At 55.5% G+C, this 18,949-nt stretch overlaps 3 protein-coding genes across 12 annotated transcripts; 2 read left to right on the top strand and 1 right to left on the bottom strand.

The window, feature by feature from the left end:
• Positions 1-859: 859 nt before the first annotated feature.
• LOC138814996 (double C2-like domain-containing protein alpha) lies at positions 860-6,008 on the top strand. 3 transcript variants are annotated; one of them, XM_070004187.1, is made up of 12 exons: positions 860-941; positions 1,257-1,374; positions 1,919-2,204; positions 2,564-2,643; positions 2,811-2,885; positions 3,315-3,424; positions 4,461-4,587; positions 4,679-4,738; positions 4,822-4,985; positions 5,087-5,168; positions 5,257-5,353; positions 5,449-6,008. In XM_070004187.1, the coding sequence occupies exons 3-12, from the start codon at positions 1,928-1,930 to the stop codon at positions 5,592-5,594; spliced, it is 1,218 nt and encodes a 405-aa protein (XP_069860288.1). In that variant the 5' UTR covers positions 860-941; positions 1,257-1,374; positions 1,919-1,927; the 3' UTR covers positions 5,595-6,008. The 3 variants fall into 3 exon arrangements, with proteins under 3 accessions (XP_069860288.1, XP_069860289.1, XP_069860290.1); XM_070004188.1 differs by lacking the exons at positions 860-941; positions 1,257-1,374 and adding an exon at positions 1,681-1,753; XM_070004189.1 differs by lacking the exons at positions 860-941; positions 1,257-1,374 and adding an exon at positions 1,741-1,757.
• A 5-nt stretch (positions 6,009-6,013) lies between these two features.
• Positions 6,014-15,469, bottom strand: LOC138814998 (INO80 complex subunit E). 5 transcript variants are annotated; one of them, XM_070004194.1, is made up of 8 exons: positions 15,201-15,469; positions 14,972-15,042; positions 14,738-14,790; positions 11,820-11,895; positions 11,625-11,736; positions 11,131-11,247; positions 7,127-7,218; positions 6,497-6,574 (listed from the first exon to the last, which is right to left on the bottom strand). In XM_070004194.1, exons 1-7 carry the CDS (start codon positions 15,279-15,281, stop codon positions 7,147-7,149), a joined length of 582 nt encoding a protein of 193 aa, XP_069860295.1. In that variant the 5' UTR covers positions 15,282-15,469; the 3' UTR covers positions 6,497-6,574; positions 7,127-7,146. The 5 variants fall into 5 exon arrangements, with proteins under 5 accessions (XP_069860291.1, XP_069860294.1, XP_069860292.1 ...); XM_070004190.1 differs by lacking the exon at positions 7,127-7,218 and having other exon boundaries at positions 6,014-6,574; positions 11,131-11,250; XM_070004193.1 differs by lacking the exons at positions 6,497-6,574; positions 7,127-7,218 and adding an exon at positions 6,014-6,427 and having other exon boundaries at positions 11,131-11,250.
• A 431-nt stretch (positions 15,470-15,900) lies between these two features.
• Positions 15,901-18,644, top strand: LOC138814995 (HIRA-interacting protein 3-like). 4 transcript variants are annotated; one of them, XM_070004182.1, is made up of 7 exons: positions 15,901-15,985; positions 16,132-16,252; positions 16,349-16,463; positions 16,901-17,748; positions 17,847-18,015; positions 18,101-18,199; positions 18,275-18,644. In XM_070004182.1, the coding sequence occupies exons 2-7, from the start codon at positions 16,247-16,249 to the stop codon at positions 18,436-18,438; spliced, it is 1,401 nt and encodes a 466-aa protein (XP_069860283.1). In that variant the 5' UTR covers positions 15,901-15,985; positions 16,132-16,246; the 3' UTR covers positions 18,439-18,644. The 4 variants fall into 4 exon arrangements, with proteins under 4 accessions (XP_069860283.1, XP_069860285.1, XP_069860287.1 ...); XM_070004186.1 differs by having other exon boundaries at positions 15,978-16,060; XM_070004184.1 differs by lacking the exon at positions 16,132-16,252 and having other exon boundaries at positions 15,903-15,985.
• Positions 18,645-18,949: the final 305 nt, after the last annotated feature.

Genomic DNA, 18,949 nt, shown 5'->3' with positions numbered 1-18,949 from the left:
CTCCTAGGAACAGCTGATCATTCCCTGGATGATCCTTGAAGGAAGAGCTGGTCTTCTGAGCAAAAGCCCAGAGGCCAGAAACTTGCTGGGGCACTGCAGGAAAGCGGCCGGCCTGAAGTGGACAAGATCTAGTAACGAGGCCCTGGTCTGAGGGCCTTGAAGGCCTCTGTAAGGACATGGCTTTCCTCTGAGGGTACGTTTGTGGCCAATGAGAGGGAAGGTGGTAGACTAGGGGTGAATGAGATGGCGGCAGGTGGGGTGACTAGGCTGCTCCCTCATTAGGATTTCAGGGTTCTGGGGGCTTTCAGGGCCAAGATCTCAGCCCCTGGCCACCTGAGGAGCCGCATCAGACAGCCAGGGTGAGAGGGGGAGGAGGGTACCCAATGGGGCTGCAAATCAGGGAGGAGACACCAGTCTGGGTGCTAGGTTGTGCTGCATGGAGAATGGCCAAAGGGAGGAGGCCTGGGGAGGCTGCTGGGGGGCCTCGTCTCCTCCTCAGCTGGGCTTGATGACCCCCAGATGCCTGGCCAGGGCTTCCCTCACCCCAAGGTAGATTAGATGCCCCTCCCCACCTGCCGGACCCCCCAGGCCACTGCGGATCTCTAGGCCCCGCCCCTACGGACAGGAGGAGGGAGGACAGACGCCCTCCACCCCTCCCAGCGAGCTCTCTGCAGGGAGGGGGTGTGAGGAGGTGGGGGGGGGAAAATGAACCAGCGTCGTCATGGCAACCGGGCTGGTGGTCTGGCCCTGGAGACCTGGACGCCAGCGTAGGGGGAAGGAGGGAAGGAGGGCGGGCGGGCGGGAGGGAGGCTGCGGGCTCCGCGGGGCGGCGGCCTGGGTCTCCCGGGAGGAGTTGGGAAACACCGGGCAATTCTCGCCGCCGGATCGGCGTGGCGCAGGGAGCCCGCGTGGTGGCGAGTGCGTGTCTGCGAAGTTGGCGGGTGAGTGTGGCCGCGCGTGTCTTGCGTCGGTGTGAGCTCGCACGCACACGTGGGCACAGGCGTGTGTGTGCGCACGGGAGTGCCCGGGCCAGACGTGGGTGGCAGCCCGGGTGCACACGCGCGCGCGTGTGTGTGTGTGTGAGCGCGGGCACACGTGCCCGGGGGGTGCACGCGTGCGTCCCGGAGCGCCCCGGCGGACGCGTGGCCCCCGCGAGGCCCGCCCCCTCCCCAGCCCGCGCCCCTCCCCGCCCCCGCTCACCCCCTCCCTCCTCCCGCACTTTCTCCGCGCTCCCTCCCCGCGCGCGGTGCGCACAGCCGGACTCCGCTCCGCCCGCCGCCCCGGGAATCGCCGCCCGCCGCCCGCCGCCGCCGCCGCCCAGCCTGCGTCGGCCGCTGCCCGGAGCCGGGGCACCTGTTGGAGGCGCAGACACAGGTGCAGGGGCCCGGCCGGCGGGGGGCGAGGGCGGGCGGGGAGGCGGGGAGCGGGCGTCCGGCCCTCCCTCCGGGAGGCTGCCTTTCTGACTCCCCTGGGGGGGGGATCCACGCTCTGGAGGAAGGTAGGGGTCCCTCCGCCCTGGGCTGCGGGGCAGGGGGGGTGCGGTGAGGAAAGGGGGGTGGTGGATCAGGCAGGCAGATCCCCGGGCCGAATGGAGGGTCCCAGAGAGCACGGTGACACCCGGTGACACCGGCCCGACGCCTGCTGCAGAGGCCCGCCGGACCCGCAGGCGCCCCGGGGAGTGCAGGGCTCAGGGGCAGAGCGGAGCCAGGCTGAGAGGAAAGAGCCCGCCAGATGAGTGATGGCCACTTGAGAGGTAGGTAGGTAGGTAGGCAGGCAGGCAAGGTGACCAGGGGACCCCGGCCTGGCAGCCCAGCCAGAGGAGCCAGGCGGGGGGGGGGGGGGTCCGGCGGGCCCAGGCCTCTTGCTGTCCATCCTGGTAGGTGTGAGGAATCAGTGGGCTCCCCCCCTCCCCATGCAGGGGTGCTGCATGAGGGGCCGCAGGGGCGATCGCATGACCATCAGCATCCAGGAGCACATGGCCATCAACGTGTGCCCCGGGCCCATCCGGCCCATCCGCCAGATCTCCGACTACTTCCCTCGCCGTGGCCCAGGAGGGCCCGAAGGGGGCGGCGGCGGCGGTGGGAGCCGTGGGGAAGCCGCAGCCCACCTGGCCCCGCTGGCTCTGGCGCCCCCGGCTGCCCTGCTTGGGGCCACTACTCCGGAGGATGGAGCTGAGGTGGATAGCTACGACTCAGATGATACCAGTGAGTCAGGGGACTTGAAGGGCTTGGGCAGGAAGCCTGGCTTGGGTGTGCAGAAGGATGTGGGGTGGGGGTGGGGGAAATAGGGCCCAGTCCCCAGCCACCACACAGCTGCAATCTGGGTGGAGATGACAGCTTCAGCGAGGCTCAATATTCAATATTTCTGCTGAGACACTCCACCACCCACACAGCCCCAGTTGGCCAAGCCAGGGACCCAGACAAGCGCTCACGCACATGCCCGCCCAGCGTCCTGCAGGCATAATGGCAGGCCCAGAGAGACTGGACACACCTGCTTCCAGTGCTGGCCACACACCTCACCCATGTCTTGGCACATAAGAACCCCTACTTTCCCTCTTCTGCAGCCGCTCTGGGCACTCTGGAGTTCGACCTCCTCTATGATCAAGCCTCCTGTACTCTGCACTGTCGAATCCTCAGGGCCAAGGTAGGCCCCTGCCCCTGAATCTTCTTCCCGCCCCCCCTGCCCTCCCCCCCCCCCCCCCCCCCCCGCCCCAGGGTGTTTCTGATCTTCCCCTCCCTGGTACTGCACTGGTGGGGGGTTCAGCACAGGGAGGGCACAGGGCCAAGAGCCCACCATCTTCTCCCCTCCAGGGCCTCAAGCCCATGGATTTCAATGGCCTGGCTGACCCCTATGTCAAGCTGCATCTTCTGCCTGGTGCCTGTAAGGTAAGACTTCCCTCTCCTGTCTCAGATTCTTCCAGCCCCTACCTTTAGCCTCTGGGGACCTGGAGGAGCTGTATTAAAAACCCTCCATAGCTGGTGCTGGTGGCTTACGCCTGTCATCCTAACTACTCAGGAGGCTGAGATCTGAGAATCTCGGTTCACCTGCCCAGGTTGGCTTGGAACCAAGATCCTCAGATCTCAGCCTCCTGAGTAGCTAGGATGACAGGAGTGAGCCACCAGTGCCAGGCCCGAGACACTCTTTACCTCCAGTTAACCACCAGAAAACCTGAAGTGGCACTGTGGCTCAAGTGGTAGAGCGCTCTCCTTGAGCTGAAGAGCTCAGGGACAGTGCCCAGGCCCAGAGTTCAAGCCCCATGACTACCACCACCAACAAAAACCCACAAAAATCCCACCTCCATCCTAACACTCCAGGCCAATAAGCTAAAAACAAAGACTCAGAGAAACACGCTGAATCCTGTGTGGAACGAGGACCTGACCTACAGCGGAATCACAGACGATGACATCACTCACAAGGTGCTCAGGTAAGGGCCCCTCCCTGCTACCTGGGGGAGCTGCCAACCTGTTTGGGTTTGATTTAAATCAGTGGTACTCAAAATAGCCCCCTGGCATTGCTGTCCCTAGTGTCTCCTATTGCTTCTCCAAGGAGGACTAACTTCTCTGTCCATTTTTTTTTTTCTTAACAACTTCTCATCTTTATGTGCTGTGCCTCTTTTGCCTGGAGTGTTCCCAGCTTTCTCTCTGCCAGCCCTTGTCCAAGATCAGTCTCCTTAGAAGCTTTCTGTGGTTGGGCACTGGTGACATATGACCATAATCCTAGCTACTCAGGAGGCTGTGATCTGAGGATTGAGATTCAAAGCCAGCCCTGGCAGATAAATCTATGAGATTGGTATCTCCAGTTAACCAGCAAAAAGCCAAAAGTGGAGGTGTGGCTCAAGGGAAAATGCACCAGCCTTGAGTGAAAAAGCTAACAGATAGGGAGAGGGGCAGGGGAGAGCTTTCTCTGGTCACCAAGACCCATTCCCAGAGCCCCTGACTTGTCAGGTCTGCATGCCTGAGGCCCTCCTGTCATCCTGTCCCATGCACCCCACACTCCCATAAATCTAAGGATGGAAGGAGTCATTGGGGGCCAAGAAACTTGCTAAAAAGCTCCAGCACAGTGAGCAGTAAGGAGAGGCTTTCTCAAGGAATAGTGAAGCAGCAAAACCCAGGCTTGGGAGAGACAGGGGGGAAGGCGATGGCTCCTGAGGGTGTGCTTTTGGCCCATCTAGGTCTCACCTGTGGCCACATGCACCAGGCGCGTCTGTGGTGATCCATCAGCTCCCGTCTCCAGGGTTAGAATGGGAGCAAGCCCCCAGGTCTGAGCAGATTGTAGCTGGACCGGAGAGCGCAGGGCAGGGAATAGTCAGACTCATTCTTCTTCCCGAGTTCTCACCCATTTTACAGCTGAGGTGTAGAGTGAGGGCAGAGCTGCGAGTAATCTAAGGTTTTTCTCCATCTTTCTCACACCAGGGCAGGGCCCGATACCCAGGGGGTCCTGACCCTGTCATTCTTCACCAGGATCTCCGTCTGTGATGAGGACAAGCTGAGCCACAATGAATTCATCGGGGAGATCCGAGTACCCCTGCGCCGCCTCAAGCCCTCACAGAAGAAGCATTTTAACATTTGCCTTGAGCGTCAGGTCCCGGTCTGTGTGTGGGGTATGCAGGAGTGTCAGGGGGAGGGGCTCCTGGGGTGGATGAAGTTGCTAGAACCTTCTTTTTGCTCCCCCCCCTTAGCTGGCTTCACCCTCTTCCATGTCAGCGGCACTGAGGGGCATCTCCTGTTACCTGAAAGAGGTGAGGTGCCTGAGCATCAGTCGCCCTTCATGGGCGGGAGGTGCTGGGAGACCCAGGCTGCCCTCTGCATTGGTCTCTTGCAGATTGAGCAAGCTGAGCAGGGCCCTGGGCTGCTGGAAGAGCGAGGGCGGATCCTGCTGAGCCTCAGCTACAGCTCGAGGCGCAGGGGCCTGCTGGTGGGCGTCATCCGCTGTGCCCACCTGGCTGCCATGGACGTCAATGGCTACTCTGATCCTTACGTGAAGACGTGAGTCCTCACTCTTGTCCTCCCGAGGGAGCCAGATCCCAGAGCCCTTCCTCAGTGGCCTGGCCTGGCCCTAAGCACATGGCCCCTGCTTCTCCCCCCAGGTACTTAAGACCAGATGTGGATAAGAAATCCAAGCATAAGACGTGCGTGAAGAAGAAGACTCTAAACCCAGAATTTAACGAGGTAACCTAGGCAGGGCCTGGAAGTGGAGGTGGACTGAGGCAGGGCTGGAGAGGGCCTCAGGGAGAGATGGGGCGCGTCTCGTCCTCAGGAGTTTTTCTATGAGATGGAGCTCTCCATTCTGGCCACCAAGACGCTGGAAGTCACGGTCTGGGACTATGACATTGGCAAATCCAACGACTTCATAGGTGAGGGGAAGAGCTCAGCTGTGGCCCTGCTACAGAGGGAGGGCTGACTAGTGGAAGCAGGGCCCTGATTGGCCCTCCCTCGGCCTGCACTCCAGGTGGCGTGTCCCTGGGGCCAGGCGCCCGAGGAGAGGCCCGGAAGCACTGGAGTGACTGTCTGCAGCAGCCGGACACAGCCCTGGAGCGCTGGCACACCCTGACCAGTGAGCTGCCCCCCGCCGCTAGCGCTCTCCCCTCGGCCTGAGCGGGCAGCAGCTGCCCAGCACGAGCCCTCTGGGCAGGGTCCAGTACCCAACCTACGCACGAGTGTGTTGCACGTTTACATGAGGCCTCTGCCTCTGCCCTGCACTACCTGTCTTATTTTTGTGAGAGTCTCCGTGACCGTGGGTCTGTCTTCTTGTGAGGGACTGGGGAGATCTATATTCACATATGCAAACTTCCTGCCTGCAAATATGCAAACCACCTCCATGCACACGGGAGGGAAGTCCTGCTGACACCCCCCCCTCCACCTGCCCACCCTGCTGCCTCTCTCCTGCCTCTCCAGGCTGCCCCGACCCCCACCCCACAGGGAGGAGGTTGGATTCGGGGAGGTCAGGAGGAGATTTCCAAAACAAAAAGTATAAGGAGGGGGGGAAAAAGAAAAAAAAAAAAAAGAGCCAATCCTTTAATACAGAATCTTCATTTAAAAGAAAAAAAAAAAAAAAAAGGTCCTAGCCCTGTACAGCTGCCCTTTTCAAGGGGTGGTCTCCACAGGATCTCTGAGGTGGCAGATACTCCTGGCCACTCATTCAAATAACTGTCCCCTGGCAGGGGCCAGAATGTGAGGGCAGGGCCCCTGCCCCCTTCCTAGGGGACAACTGTGCATGTTTACGCCTTTTTCTGATTGTGTCAGTGGCCGAAGTATGGCAACTGGGCATCAATAAACACCTCTGAGGAAGCTGGGGCTCTTGTGCTGGCACAGGGAGGGGTGCTGGGCAGGGCCTGGCACATGGCACTGGCTGGTCACTCCGGGATGTCGATCACCAGGTCATCATCCCCATCCAGGGCGTCATCCCCACTGCCGGCATCGCTGAACATCTGCCGAGGGACGGTGCTCAGGATGGTATGGGGGGGCATCTTAGGAGGGGGGAGGGGGGTCAGAGCTGCCCCGACCCCAGTCCCAGGACCCCGGGCAGGGAAGGTCAGTGGCCCGCCCACAGGACAGTCAGGAGGTCCCACCGCCATCTGTAGCAGAGGGAAGAAACACAGGGAGGACTTGTTAGTGAGGCCTGGGGCTTCTGGGAGGTTGGGACCTGCCTGTTCAAGGCAGCTGCAGGGAAGGGGCGGGGAGGGGCACTGCTGCGGGCAGGGCTGACCCCACCTCAGCCCCTTCAATCTCAAGCTAACAAGTGCCTGGGGGTGAGAGCCGTGATGGAGGCGAGATGAGGGGGTGGGGATGGGGTGTCTGACAGGAAGCCAATGGAAGAGTTGGGCCCTGCTCTCTCCAGGAAGCAGCACTTGAAGCCAGAGTCAAAGCCAGCAAGGAGTGCCCACCTCCTGCCTCTGGGCATCTCGGGTAGCACCTGCCACGACTGGCTTGCTCCCCCTCCTCCTGAGGGGCTCCTGGCTTGGAGGAGGGGCTCCCAGGCAATGCACGGTACCAGAGGGCCACCTGAGCCAAGAGCCTGGGCAGCTTTGTTTGCCCTCCCCAGGAAGCTTCTATGACAACTTGGACCACGGGCCCCTCCTGGGATCCCCGCAGCCGCTGGCCTCGGCCAGGCCCTCCTCTCAGCTCACCTGGGCTAGGTACCAGCCTCCTAACTGGACTCCCTGCCTTCAGCCTCTCCCAGATCCAGCTCCTCCTCCACACTGCAGCCAGAGTGATGGCTCTAGAACACAAACCTGAGCATGTCACTCCTCCGCTGTGGGACAGCGGTGCAGTGCGCCTGACCACAGGCTGGCCCTCTACCTGGAGCATCCTTCTCTATCTGACACAGTCCTGCTTTGTCCTCAGAGGCTGGAAAGCAACCTTCGGTTCTGCCGGGCCTTCCAGAGCCAGCCTGTAGATCCTCACACGTCCACACGCACAGCTCTCACACTATGGGTATACAAACTTAGCACCTACGCTGTGCAAGTTGAGTTCTGTCAGATCTCCAGTTTCTTTGACCACCATGGACAGGAGGAGAGGTCATATGCCACAGGAGAGAACTGAGGCTCAGATACGAGTTTAAGGAACAGACCTGCCAGGTCCCCACTAGGCAGTGTCTCAATGTGCTATGAGTATGTGGTGCCCATGAAGGCCTCCTGATTAACGTGACATACCTGGTTCCATGGCCTGCTCTGATTTTTTTAAAGATTTTTTTTTTATGCTGGTCCTGGGCTTGAACTCAGGGCCTGGGTGTTGTCCCTGAGCTCTACTACTTTGAGCCACAGTGCCATTTCCATGTTTAAATGGAAATAACAGTCTCACAGACTTTCCTACGCAGGCTGGCTTTGATCTCAGCCTCCTCAGTAGCTTGGATTTACAGGCGTGAGCCACCAATGCCTGGCCTAGGCTGGCACTCTACCACTTGAGCTACAGCTCCACTTCTGGCTTTTTGGTAGTTAACTGGAGATATGAATCTCACTGACCTTCCTGCTTGGGCTGGTTTCAAACCATGATCCTCAGATATTAGTATCCTAAGTGGCTAGCATTTCAGGCGGGGGCCATGGTACCTTGTCCTGCTCTGTTTCTGAAGGAACCTCACTTTGTTACCTTACTTGTTTACCCTTTTCCTGTCAACTCATATTCTGGATTTTTTTTTTTTTTTTTTTTTTTGGTGCTAATAGCAGGGCTTGAACTCAGGGCCTAGGTGCTGGCTGTCCCTTAGCTTTCTTTCTTTCTTTTTTTGGTCAGTCGTGGGGCTTGAACTCTGGGCCTGAGCGCTGTCCCTCAGCTCTTCAGCTCAAGGCTAGCGCTCTACCACTTGAGCTACCGTACCACTTCCGGTTTGCTGGTGGTTTATTGGAGATAAGAGTTTCACAGGGCTGAGAAGGTGGCTCAGTGGTAGAGCACTTGCCTTGCATGCATGAGGCCCTGGGTTCGATTCCTCAGCACCACATAAGCAAAAAAAAAAAAAAAAAAAAAAAGTTTCACAGACTTTCCTGCCCAGACTGGCTTTGAACTGCATCCTCAGATCTCAGCCTCCTGAGTAGCTAGGATTATAGGCGTGAGCCATCCTCACCCGGCTAGCTTTCTTTTTTTTTTTTTTTTTGGGTCCGGTTGTGGGGCCTGAACTCTGGGCCTGGGCACTGTCCCTCAGCTCTTCAGCTCAAGGCTAGCACTCTACCACTTGCGCCATAGCGCCACTTCCGGCTTTTTTCTTATGTGGTGCTGAGGAATCGAACCCAGGGCCTTGAGCATGCAAGGCAAGTGCTCTACCACTGAGACACCTTCCCAGCCCCTAGCTTTCTTTCTTAAGCCTGGTGTTCTACCACTTGAGCCATAGCTCCATGTCTAGTTTTTCCTTAGTTAACTGGAGATAAGGCGTCTAGGAGTCACATACGCTATACGCTGTCCTGCCCAGGCTGGCTTAGATCCTTGATGCTTGGATCTCAGTTTCCTGAATAGGGAGGATTACAGGCATGAGCACCAGCACCCAGCTGTTTCTTCTGTGTATCTCCAGCTTAGTTTCCTGATCTCCTTTTACCTCAAGACAACTCATCAAGTAGCAAGCTACCAACAACCCATGCCTATGCCACACTTCCCTGTCTGTTCCTTGTTGTCTTCCTGTCACTTGCTTTTTTTTTTTTTTTTACCTACCTTGCTCTATTCCTCCCAGCAGGGGCCAGTACCATCACCCTGATTTTCAGGTCAAACTAATGCTTGGTGCATGCCAGGCTAAAATTCTACAGCTGAGCTACCTGTCGGCTCTCAGGCCACACCCTCACCTTTTGCTTTGTGGCTTCAGAGACCTGAGAGCTGTCCAGCTGACAACTGTGTTCTGCGCTGGTTCCTCCGCCTTGTTCCTAGGGCTCTAGGCCCAGCTCTCTTTTTTTCCCTCTGTGCTAACGACTTCCAAATAAGCACCATGAGCCCCAGGCCTATATATACAGCAGTCTACTCAAATTTTCACAGGGCCGCCAAGGCCTTCCAGAACCTGCTCCTACTAGTCTTTTCTTTTCTTTTCTTTTTTTTTTTGGCTATTCCTGGAGCTTGAACTCAGGGCCTGGGCACTGTCCTTGAGCCTTTCTGTGCTCAAGGCTAGTGCTCTACCATCTGAGCTACTTCCGGCTTTTTCTGTTTATGTGGTACTGAGGAACCCAGGGATTCATGGATAGTAAGCAAGCACTTGCTAAGCCACATTCCCAGCCCCTACAATTTTCTCCTCCTCTTCCTCTTCTCCTCCTCTTCTTCCTGCTGCTACTATATCGGGCTTGAAATCAAGATCTCTCAAGTTCTGGCTTGGTTCTTTCACTCAAGACTGGTGCTTTACCACTTGAGCCATACCTCCATTTCTGGCTTTTTGACGGTTAATTGGAAATAAAAGACTCTGGGATTTGTCTGTATGGACTGGCTTCAAACCATGATCCTCAGATCTCAGCCTCTGATTAGGTAGGATTACAGGGGCTAGCTTTGAACTTCAGTCATCTAGGTCTCCTATGCAAGTGCCCTGCTTATATCACTTCCTGTAAGCCTCACCCTAGAGGACTAACTTTACATAGCTCTGCTTGCTGAGTGCCCCACTCCTGCCTCAATCATGGCTTTCTCTGCTGGGACCTGGTACCCATTTCATCTTCTGCACTTGTTGGGGGAGGCGGGGAAGGGTTCTGCCTGCTTTGTTCACCGTGCAGCTGTGGCCACCCACAATACAAAACAGAATCTACAAGACCTGGACTGTCCCAGAGGCCTGCCCCAAGTCATTCATCTCTCTCTTTCTTTCTCTCTACCAGTCCTGGGCTTGAACTCAGGGCCTGGGCACTGTCCCTGAGCTTCTTTTGCTCAAGACTAGCCCTCTACCACTTGAGCCACAGCACCACTTATGGCTTTTTCAGCTGATATACTAAGCAATTGAACCCAGGGCTTCATGTATGCTAAGCAAGCACTCTACCACTAAGCCACATTCCCAGAATGCTTTGCTTTCTTCCCCCCCCCACCTCTGTTTGGGGTGGCAACACTGGGGTTTGAACTCAGAACCTCCCCCTTGCTAGGCAGGCAAATCTACCATTTGAGTAATGCCCCTGCCTAGGCCCATTTCCCATGTTATTTTCCTTTTTTTTACCTAGGGCTGTATTCAGATCAAGATTCTCCTACCTATACTGATGGTGTAGCTGTGGTGACAGGTGCACTCTATACCAGGCTTGCTGAGTGTGATTGAGGTCTCACTCACTAACTTTACCCTGGCTGGCCTTGAGCAACAACGCTTCTTATTTCTGTCTCCCAAATAGCTGGTATTACAGGTGTGAGCTTCTGCACCTGGCCTAAGTCATATGGCTTTTAACTGGGACAGGCTATATCCCTCAATTCTGGCTGCCATGGGGCTGCTTGGTATCACACAGGATTCATACCATACTCTGGCCCTGTGACACAGGCAGGACCCCAGGTCTCTTCAATCCCAGACCCAGAAGGCTGACTGTCCACCTTTGTTTCCAAAAGGAGCCTGTGAACCAAGACTTCTCTGCTTTGCCCCTAAGGGTCTTATCCTATGATCCCAAATCCAGCTTTCAAAATTCCTGGAATGATACCCCAAGTCCATCTTGAGCCTCCCTCAGACGGCTGTCCTGCCATTGTGCCCCTCCCTAGCATTCCCAAATCAGGGTACCTTGAGTTTCCGGGGCAGGCGGGGCCGTTTCTCCCGCTTGGGCCTCAGGGGACTGGGCTCGGGCAGCTGCAGGGCCAGGTAGTCAGAAGGGAATGGGGGGTAAGGAGGGGAAGCCAGCTGCTGGTGGGGGTGGGGAGTGGAGATGGGAAATGGAGGGGGTCAGGGTGAGGGGTGAAGGGAAGAAATGCACACAAGAGAAGAATGGAAAAACAAAAGAGATGGTGATGAGTGTGGCTCCAGGGTTCCTGAGAACAGAAGGGGAGGGACAGCAGCAGGACCATGTCCTGGGTCTGTTCTCCTCAGGCATGTCTGTCCCTGATTCCTACATGGGAGAGAAGTAGACAGCCCCGCCTCACACCCTCCATGGATGCTAGCTGGTCACACCCAGCCAGATGTCTCCCCAGCAGGGAGGCTTCACCCCAAGTCCTAACCTCTGGTCCAGACACCCACACCCCCACACCAGTCCTCTACTTCCCCGCCTTGACCCCACTCACCGAGCTCAGATATGGGGAGGGAGCCCCAGAAGCCTGAAGGGGAAACCCTGTTGAAGAAGGCAGGGAAAGGCTGGAGGGGGAGGGGGCTCCCCCTAGCGGAGGGCTTCTCTTCCTAGACAAAGGACAGGGGAGGAGGTCAGAGGTAGCCAGAGGGTCCAGGTTGCCCCCACCCCGCCCCGCCGAACACTGGCTTACCTCTTGGGAGCTGGTGTGTCCAATTTGGGTGTCCCCTCTGTCTCACTGTTATCTGAGGACGCCGTGGCATCGGAGTCTGTGGGAGGAGGGCTGGTCACTGGGGGCTGGGTGCCATTAACTTCAACAGAAGGGAAGCATGCTCCCCAGCTGGCACACATGCCTGAGTGCAGTTTTCGGGGAGACCAGCAGTACTCCTACTTTTCGCAACCTACTCCCTGCTCCTCCATTACTTGTTTGCTAAGCACCTGCTGTGTGCTAGGCTGCTTTACCCACACCTCATTTGGCATTCATAACCGTCCAAGGAGAAAAGAGGAATCGCCTCTGCTTCCCAGAAAACCAGGCTCGGGGCTAGGACTTGAACCCAGGTGTGTGACACCTTGGCCATTTTATGCCTCTCATCTAGTTCGCTGCTCTCAATCCTGCCTTTGCTTCACTGCCCATATTTGGGATCCTGTTAAATCCCTCCCTCAAACTTGACCTTTTACCCACTGCTCCCCCATTCCAGTGGCCACATCGGGCCACCACATCAATATCACCTGCTCATTACTCCCTGCTACCCCACTGTCTAATGGGTTGGGGAATGTCTGGCCTGGGGTCTGGCCCATAAAATCATTTGGTACATGACAGCACTGACTCATCTGCATGCTACCTAAGGTTATCTGCCTGGCTTGGTAATTCTGATGGTCTGCAAATGATGGTATATTACCTAAATGGCCTTTGACAGGAAAAAAAAAAAAAAAAGGTTCCCCATATTAGGCCAGAGTCCAACCTAAAAACCTGATCACACCTTTCCTGATGGTGCTACCTACTGCTTAGAGTGGCAGTGCTACCAGCCTCAACCTATTTTTCTGGCCTCTCAGTAGAGAGGTGGTGCTGGGGATGGAACCAGGAGTCTTTCTTGTTCATGCTTGGTAAGATGTGTTCTATGCCGTCTCCCCAAAACTTTTTTTACTTCACAGCAACCTTCTTCTGCAAAAAAGTTCAGTACTTCTGCCTAGAAAGACCACCATTCACCTAATAATAGCTACACACAATATATACTATCCTCAACTTCTGTTCTTTAATTCTTTGGTTGGGGGGGGGTGGCGCCTGTATATAATGGAGTTCGAATTCAGGGCCGGGGTGGTGTCTCTGAACTTATTTTTTGGGTTCAAGGCTTACTTGAACTGCAGCTCCACTTCTTTTTTTTTTTTTTTCTGGTCATGGGCTAGCTTCAAACCATGGGCCTAAAAGGATTACAGATGAGAACCAATGGCACCTGGTATTTTTTTTTTTTGCTGGCCATGGGGCCTGAACTCCAGGCCTGGGAGCTGTCCCTCAGCTCTTCAGCTCAAGGCTAGTGCTCTACCACTTGAGCCACAGCACCACTTCTGGCTTTTTCTGCTTATGTGGTGCTGAGGAATCGAACCCAGGGCCACATGCATGCAAGGCAAGCACTCTACCACTAAGCCACCTTCCCAGCCCATACCTGATACATTTTTGAGACAAGGTTCCCCTATGTGACTCAGGTTGTTCACAAACTCACAGCCTCCACAGTGCTCGGATTACAGGTGTGTACATTCAGTCTGAATATGTCCTGAGACATTGGTTGCAGAACTCCCCAGGGCTAGTTCACTGCTAACCCTCCTAGAACCCTTTTCTCACACTGTGCTAGGAGGTGACATGATCAGATTGTGTGCTCCTCCACAGTGGCAGATTAAATCTTTGGCTTTTGCTCTTCAGACTTACTGTGCTGGGTTCTCAGGCTTCTGGTCCTGAAGTTCCCCTCAGACAGAAAGCTAAGTAGACGGCCTTAGGGATGGGAACAGCAGGGAATGAGGGGCCAGAATAAAAGGGAAACTTTTTTCTTTTTGTCGGTTGTGGGGCTTGAACTCTGGGCCTGGGCACTGTCCCTCAGCTCTTCAGCTCAAGGCGAGCGCTCTACCACTTGAGCTACAGCGCCACTTCCGGTTTTCTGGTGGTTTATTGGAGATAGGAGTCTCACAGTCTCTCCTGCCCGGGCTGGCTTTGAACCATGATCCTCAGATCTCAGCCTCCTGAGTAGCTAGGATTACAGGCGTGAGCCACCAGCACCCGGCTAAAAGGGAAACTTCTTATGGCCTATACACCCTGGTCTCAATTTCTCTAGCTGTTACCTACAATTCTCCTATCCTAATTAAAGAATGGGGGTTATGCGGTGCATCAAAACATTACTTACAAAGACTAGCTCTTATTTGCTTTATATCTGCCCTAGACCAATAGTTAAAGGGCTTGAAGAGAAGTTATTTATGTGATTCTCACCAGCAAAAGGGTTACAAATTCTCACCTTCCATCTTTTCAACCTGTGGGATTCATTAGAGGCCATGAAATCAATTTATCTGTTTGATCAGCATTAAAAGGAGGAAAACCCAGTTTAAAAAGTATCAGAATGAAATGTAATCCTAGCCAGTCAGGAGGGAGAGTTCTAAGGATTTTGGTTTGAAGCAAGCTGGGGCAGGAAAAGCCATAAGACTCTTACCTCCAATTAACCATCAAAAAAACCAGAAGTGGAGCTGTGGCTTAACTGGCAGAGTGCCAGCCTTGAACAAAAAAGTTCAGGGACAGCTCCCAGGCCCCAATAGCAGTGTGCACGCACGCATGCGTGTACATATATGTACACACACACACACACACACAGCACCCAGGCCCCAATAGCAGTGTGCACGCACGCATGCGTGTACATATATGTACACACACACACACACACACACACACACACACACACACACACACACACACACACACACACACACACACACACACACACACACTGAATGGTAGAGGCAACCAGCTAGGTTTAAGTGCCATTGGAGGCTGCATCAGCTTCCACAGGATGGGACCAAGAAGACTTGCTGAAGTGCCAAGAGCCTTGTCTTCCAAATTTTCATGACCCTGCTCACCAGAAGAGTCCTCATCCACGTTCTCATACTGCAGAAGTCGGTCTAGAAGGAAACTGAGGGAAGGGGTGGGAAGAGTGTGAGTCTTCTCATCTCAGCATCGATCTTGTGAGCCCCTGTCCCTTCTAGAAGAATCACTGGATCCTAAGATCCCAAGCACTTACGATCCTATGCCAAGACAGGGCCAGACGTGGATCTCTAGCAGTCATACCGCCCGTGCCCCCCACCGTGTCTCACCTCTTGTCCCGGGACACCTTTAGTAATTTCCTCTGCGCCTTCCTGAGCTCCTCCTGGAAGCACTCGTGTTCCTGTAACACAGGTAGGGTAGGCGCTCAGTCAGGGGCGGCTGGTTAAGAGGTCCAGAACCTGAAGACAGCTCACTCCGGCTCCCCTTTACACATGGGTAAACTGAGGTCTTCCCAGCGGCAGGCCTTGCACTCCACAACCTCCCAACACCGGCACTCACGTAGATGAGGAACTTGAGCTTCCGCTTCAGATTCCGATATTTCTTCTTGTAGTCCACTTCGCCGTCCGCCGGCCCGTTCATGACCGGCGCGGGAGCAGCGCCCCAGTACCCGGAGTCCCGCTACCCCGAACCGGCTCAGCTCGGCCTCTCACGCGGCCACTTCCGGGGACTCCGCAAGGCTGGGCCCATCGGACTACAGCTCCCAGCGTACCCCGCGCACAGGGAGCGTCGACGCAAGGACCGCCCCCGCCTGAGGAAAGACGGGGGAAGCACGCCGCTTCCAGTGGCTACGCTGAAGATGGTGTGGCCGCGGCAGGTGACGTCACAAAGATGGCGGACGCCGGAGGGCGACGTTACTGATCCTAAAGGTGCTCGGCGAGTTGAACCCACAAGGTTTCCCTCCGAGAGTCCTAAGGTCTTGGCAAAAGACTCCGTTCCTTCTTCTGCCTTTCGAGATAACAGCAGGCCTCGCTGACTGCACGAGACCTTGGAGGACGGCAGCGTCGCGAGCTGATTACGTTTCAAAGGTTTTGCCGGCGCCGAATGGTTTTCTAACGAGAACGTTTCAAAGACGATTCGTTCCACTAGGGACGGGGCCCGCGAGATCCACCAACTGCCCAAGGGAAGGAAGTTTTGCACGGCCAAGTCTTCAGCCCCAGGGGTCCGAGACCGAGGTCCAACGGCCCTTCGCCTAGGAGTGCTGCGGGGTGCGCGTGCGCAAGCTGCTGTAAAAGCCACCGAGGAGTGCCCCGCCCCCCCAAAAAGGCGGGAGTCACCAATCCCAGGTGGGGCAAAATGGCGCGGGAGGATGAGCTAAGGGAGTTCACGCGCAGTTTCTTCAGGGGCCGACCTGACCTCAGGTGCCTGGGGGGACCTAGAGCTGGGGTTGGGTGGGCAGGGTGGGACTCGGTCTTGACACCTGTCTCTCTAGCACGACCACACACTCCGTCGTGCGGCGGAAGTACTTGGCCCACGTGGGCCGGGACCACTTGGAACCCGAGGAGAAGCAGGTGCTGAAGAGGCTGGTGGAGGAGGAGCTACTGCAGATGCTGGTGTGGGCACCAACCTGGGCTTGGGAGGCAAGGTTTGTTGCTGAGGGGGTGGGGCAGGACATAATCACGGTGTGTCTGCCCAATGTGCACATACAGGCAGATGACGCCGCAATGAGGGAAGAGAAGCTAGACCTCACCAAGAAGTTGAAGAGGTCGCCCAACTCCTCCAGTGACCCAGCAAGAAAAAGATCTCGCTTTAATTCAGAGTCAGGTTAGTTCTGTGCCCCAGCACCTGTGCCCTCCATCATGGACTCAAAAGATTATTTATCATAAGTCATCGGGCTTGAACTCAGGGCCTGAGTGCTGCCCCTTAGCATTTCTGCTCCAGGCTAGCACTCTACCACTTTGAGCCACAGCAGCACTTCCGGTTTTCTGGTGGTTCATTGGAGGTAAGTCTCAGACTTTCCTGCCTGGGCTTACTTTGAACTGTGATCCTTAGATCTCAGCCTCTTGAGTAGCTAGGATTACAGCCACCAGCACCTGGCTCAAAAAGCATTTATTGTAATTCATGTATTATGTCTCAGAGCGTTAGTTGACGAGGCGAGGAGTCAGGAACCAGGAATAAGGTGGAGGGATAATAGCTATGTTTCATTTTGACCTTCCATCCATCTCAAGAGACGAGGCAACCTAACCCTGTCTTCTTTGCAGAGCCCAGCTCTGCAGCCTCCAGCCCAGGCTGCTTGGCATCCCCAGCCAAGGAGAAGGAAAATCCAACTGGAGCCTCAAAGAAAGTAGTTGAGAGCAGTGATGAAGAACCACAAAGGGACATGATGGCAAAGACAGGATCAGAAAGCAGTGAGGAGTACAGTGAGAGCAGGAGCAGGAAGAAACCTGGGACCAAGAAAAAGCAGGCAACAGGCAAGGCCTCAGCCAAGAAGCAGACCAGGGAAGACAGTGAAGACAGTGAGGAAGAACCGATCCAGAGGAAAGCAAAGCAGGCAGGGGGACATGGAGAAGCTAAAAGCCACCGGAAAAGTGAAAGTGAGGAGGTGCAGATCCTAGCCAAGAAAAAAAAGAACAGTGAGGAGGAAGAGGAGGAGGGTGTTTGGAAGCCCAGAGCTGGAACCATTAGGGAAAGTTCAGCATGGAAAGGGAGAAACTGTAAGCAGAAAAGCAGGGCAGGGACATTAGTGAGAGACTTGGGGCAGAGTGAGGAAGAGGAGAAAGAGGCAGCTGGCAGTGGGGATAACCAAGAGCCTCTTGCGCAGACCAAGAATGTGGACAGGACTGTGTGTAAGGATAGAATACAAAGTGGAAGCAGTGAGGATGAAGACAGCGGGACGGTGCCAGTAACTGTTCAAGGCACTGCAAAGACAACCAGCTTGGGCAGTGGCAATGGTGAGGACAGTGACACAGAGAGGGAGGTGAGTGACGGTGAGGAAGGGACAAGTCCCAAGGGGGAGAGAAAGAACCGCTCTTCCAAGAACTCCAAGAAAGGCAGGACACGAAGCTCATCTTCGTCTTCAGATGAAAGTCCAGAGTCCAAGGGTGGTAAGGTGAGGGTGCAGACAGGGTGGGAGGCCACCATGAGAGAAGAGGGAGACCCTGACTCCAGCCCAGGAGGCGTGGCTTCCAGCTGCTCCTTCCTTGGTAGGCTGGCTCTGGTCGCCGTGGAGAGGACCACCCGGCAGTGATGAGACTAAAACGCTACATTCGGGCCTGTGGCGCCCATCGAAACTACAAGAAGCTCCTGGGTTCCTGTCGCTCACACAAGGAGCGTCTGAATGTACTCCGTGCTGAGCTGGAAGCCCTGGGCATGAAGGGTAAAGTGAGGTGTGCCCTGGAGGCTGGAAGAGGGAAGGCCCGGGCTTTGTGGGAGGAGAGCCTCATGAGCTGCTTCTGCCACAGGCAATCCTTCCTTAGAGAAATGTCGGGCACTAAAGGAGAAGCGGGAAGAAGCAGCTGAGGTGGCGTCACTGGATGTGGCCAACATCATCAGTGGTTCAGGTCAGAGTCTTGCTTCCCTTCTGCCCAGGAGAGCAAAAGGTCTGACTGACAACTGACCTGTTCACTTGTCCCCAGGCCGGCCTCGCAGACGTACTGCCTGGAACCCTTCAGGAGAAGCAACACCCCCAGGGGAGCTATATCGCCGGACCATAGATTCAGAGGAGGAGCGGCCTCGTCAGGCACCCCCAGACTGGTCCCATATGCGTGGCATCATCAGCAGTGATGGCGAGAGTAACTGAGCCCCATACCCTTGCCCTTCAGGAGGGTCCTCCCACCACCTGTGCAAAGTGTACATAGCACCCCCGCTGAGCCTGCAGAGCAGGAAGCAGCCTTCAAAGACAGAAGCCCTCAAAATCTCGGTATATTATTTTTCTTCACATTCTCTGTTTAGGGTGTCTACGGGGGTTATTTTTTAAGACTCAATAAAGGAATGTTTATAATTACATCAGAACCAGCCCCCGACTCTTATCCCCTGTACTTTGGGAACCAGGAACTTGAAGATAAGCTGCTGCTGCTAGTAGCCAGAGGTCTGGATCTTTACTGGTCCCCCAGTCCCTGGACCCTGTTGTCTGGTCTGTTACCAGGCTGTATCAGCAGCATGGCTCCTAACCTTCCCCCACCCTGACCAGTGGACCCCTCTCTGATCAATGTTAAGATACATCCGCTAACTAATGTCCAGTTGGAAGATCAGAATAACTAGCCTAAGAATGTGAAGCACAAACTGGCACAGCTGGTGATTGTCATCCTCCT

Source organism: Dipodomys merriami, unplaced genomic scaffold, assembly GCF_024711535.1.
Source record: "Dipodomys merriami isolate MVZ:Mamm:240054 unplaced genomic scaffold, mDipMer1.0.p SCAF_62, whole genome shotgun sequence".
Classification (NCBI taxonomy): Eukaryota; Metazoa; Chordata; class Mammalia; order Rodentia; family Heteromyidae; genus Dipodomys; species Dipodomys merriami.
This window is presented reverse-complemented; position numbering and strand designations above follow the sequence as displayed.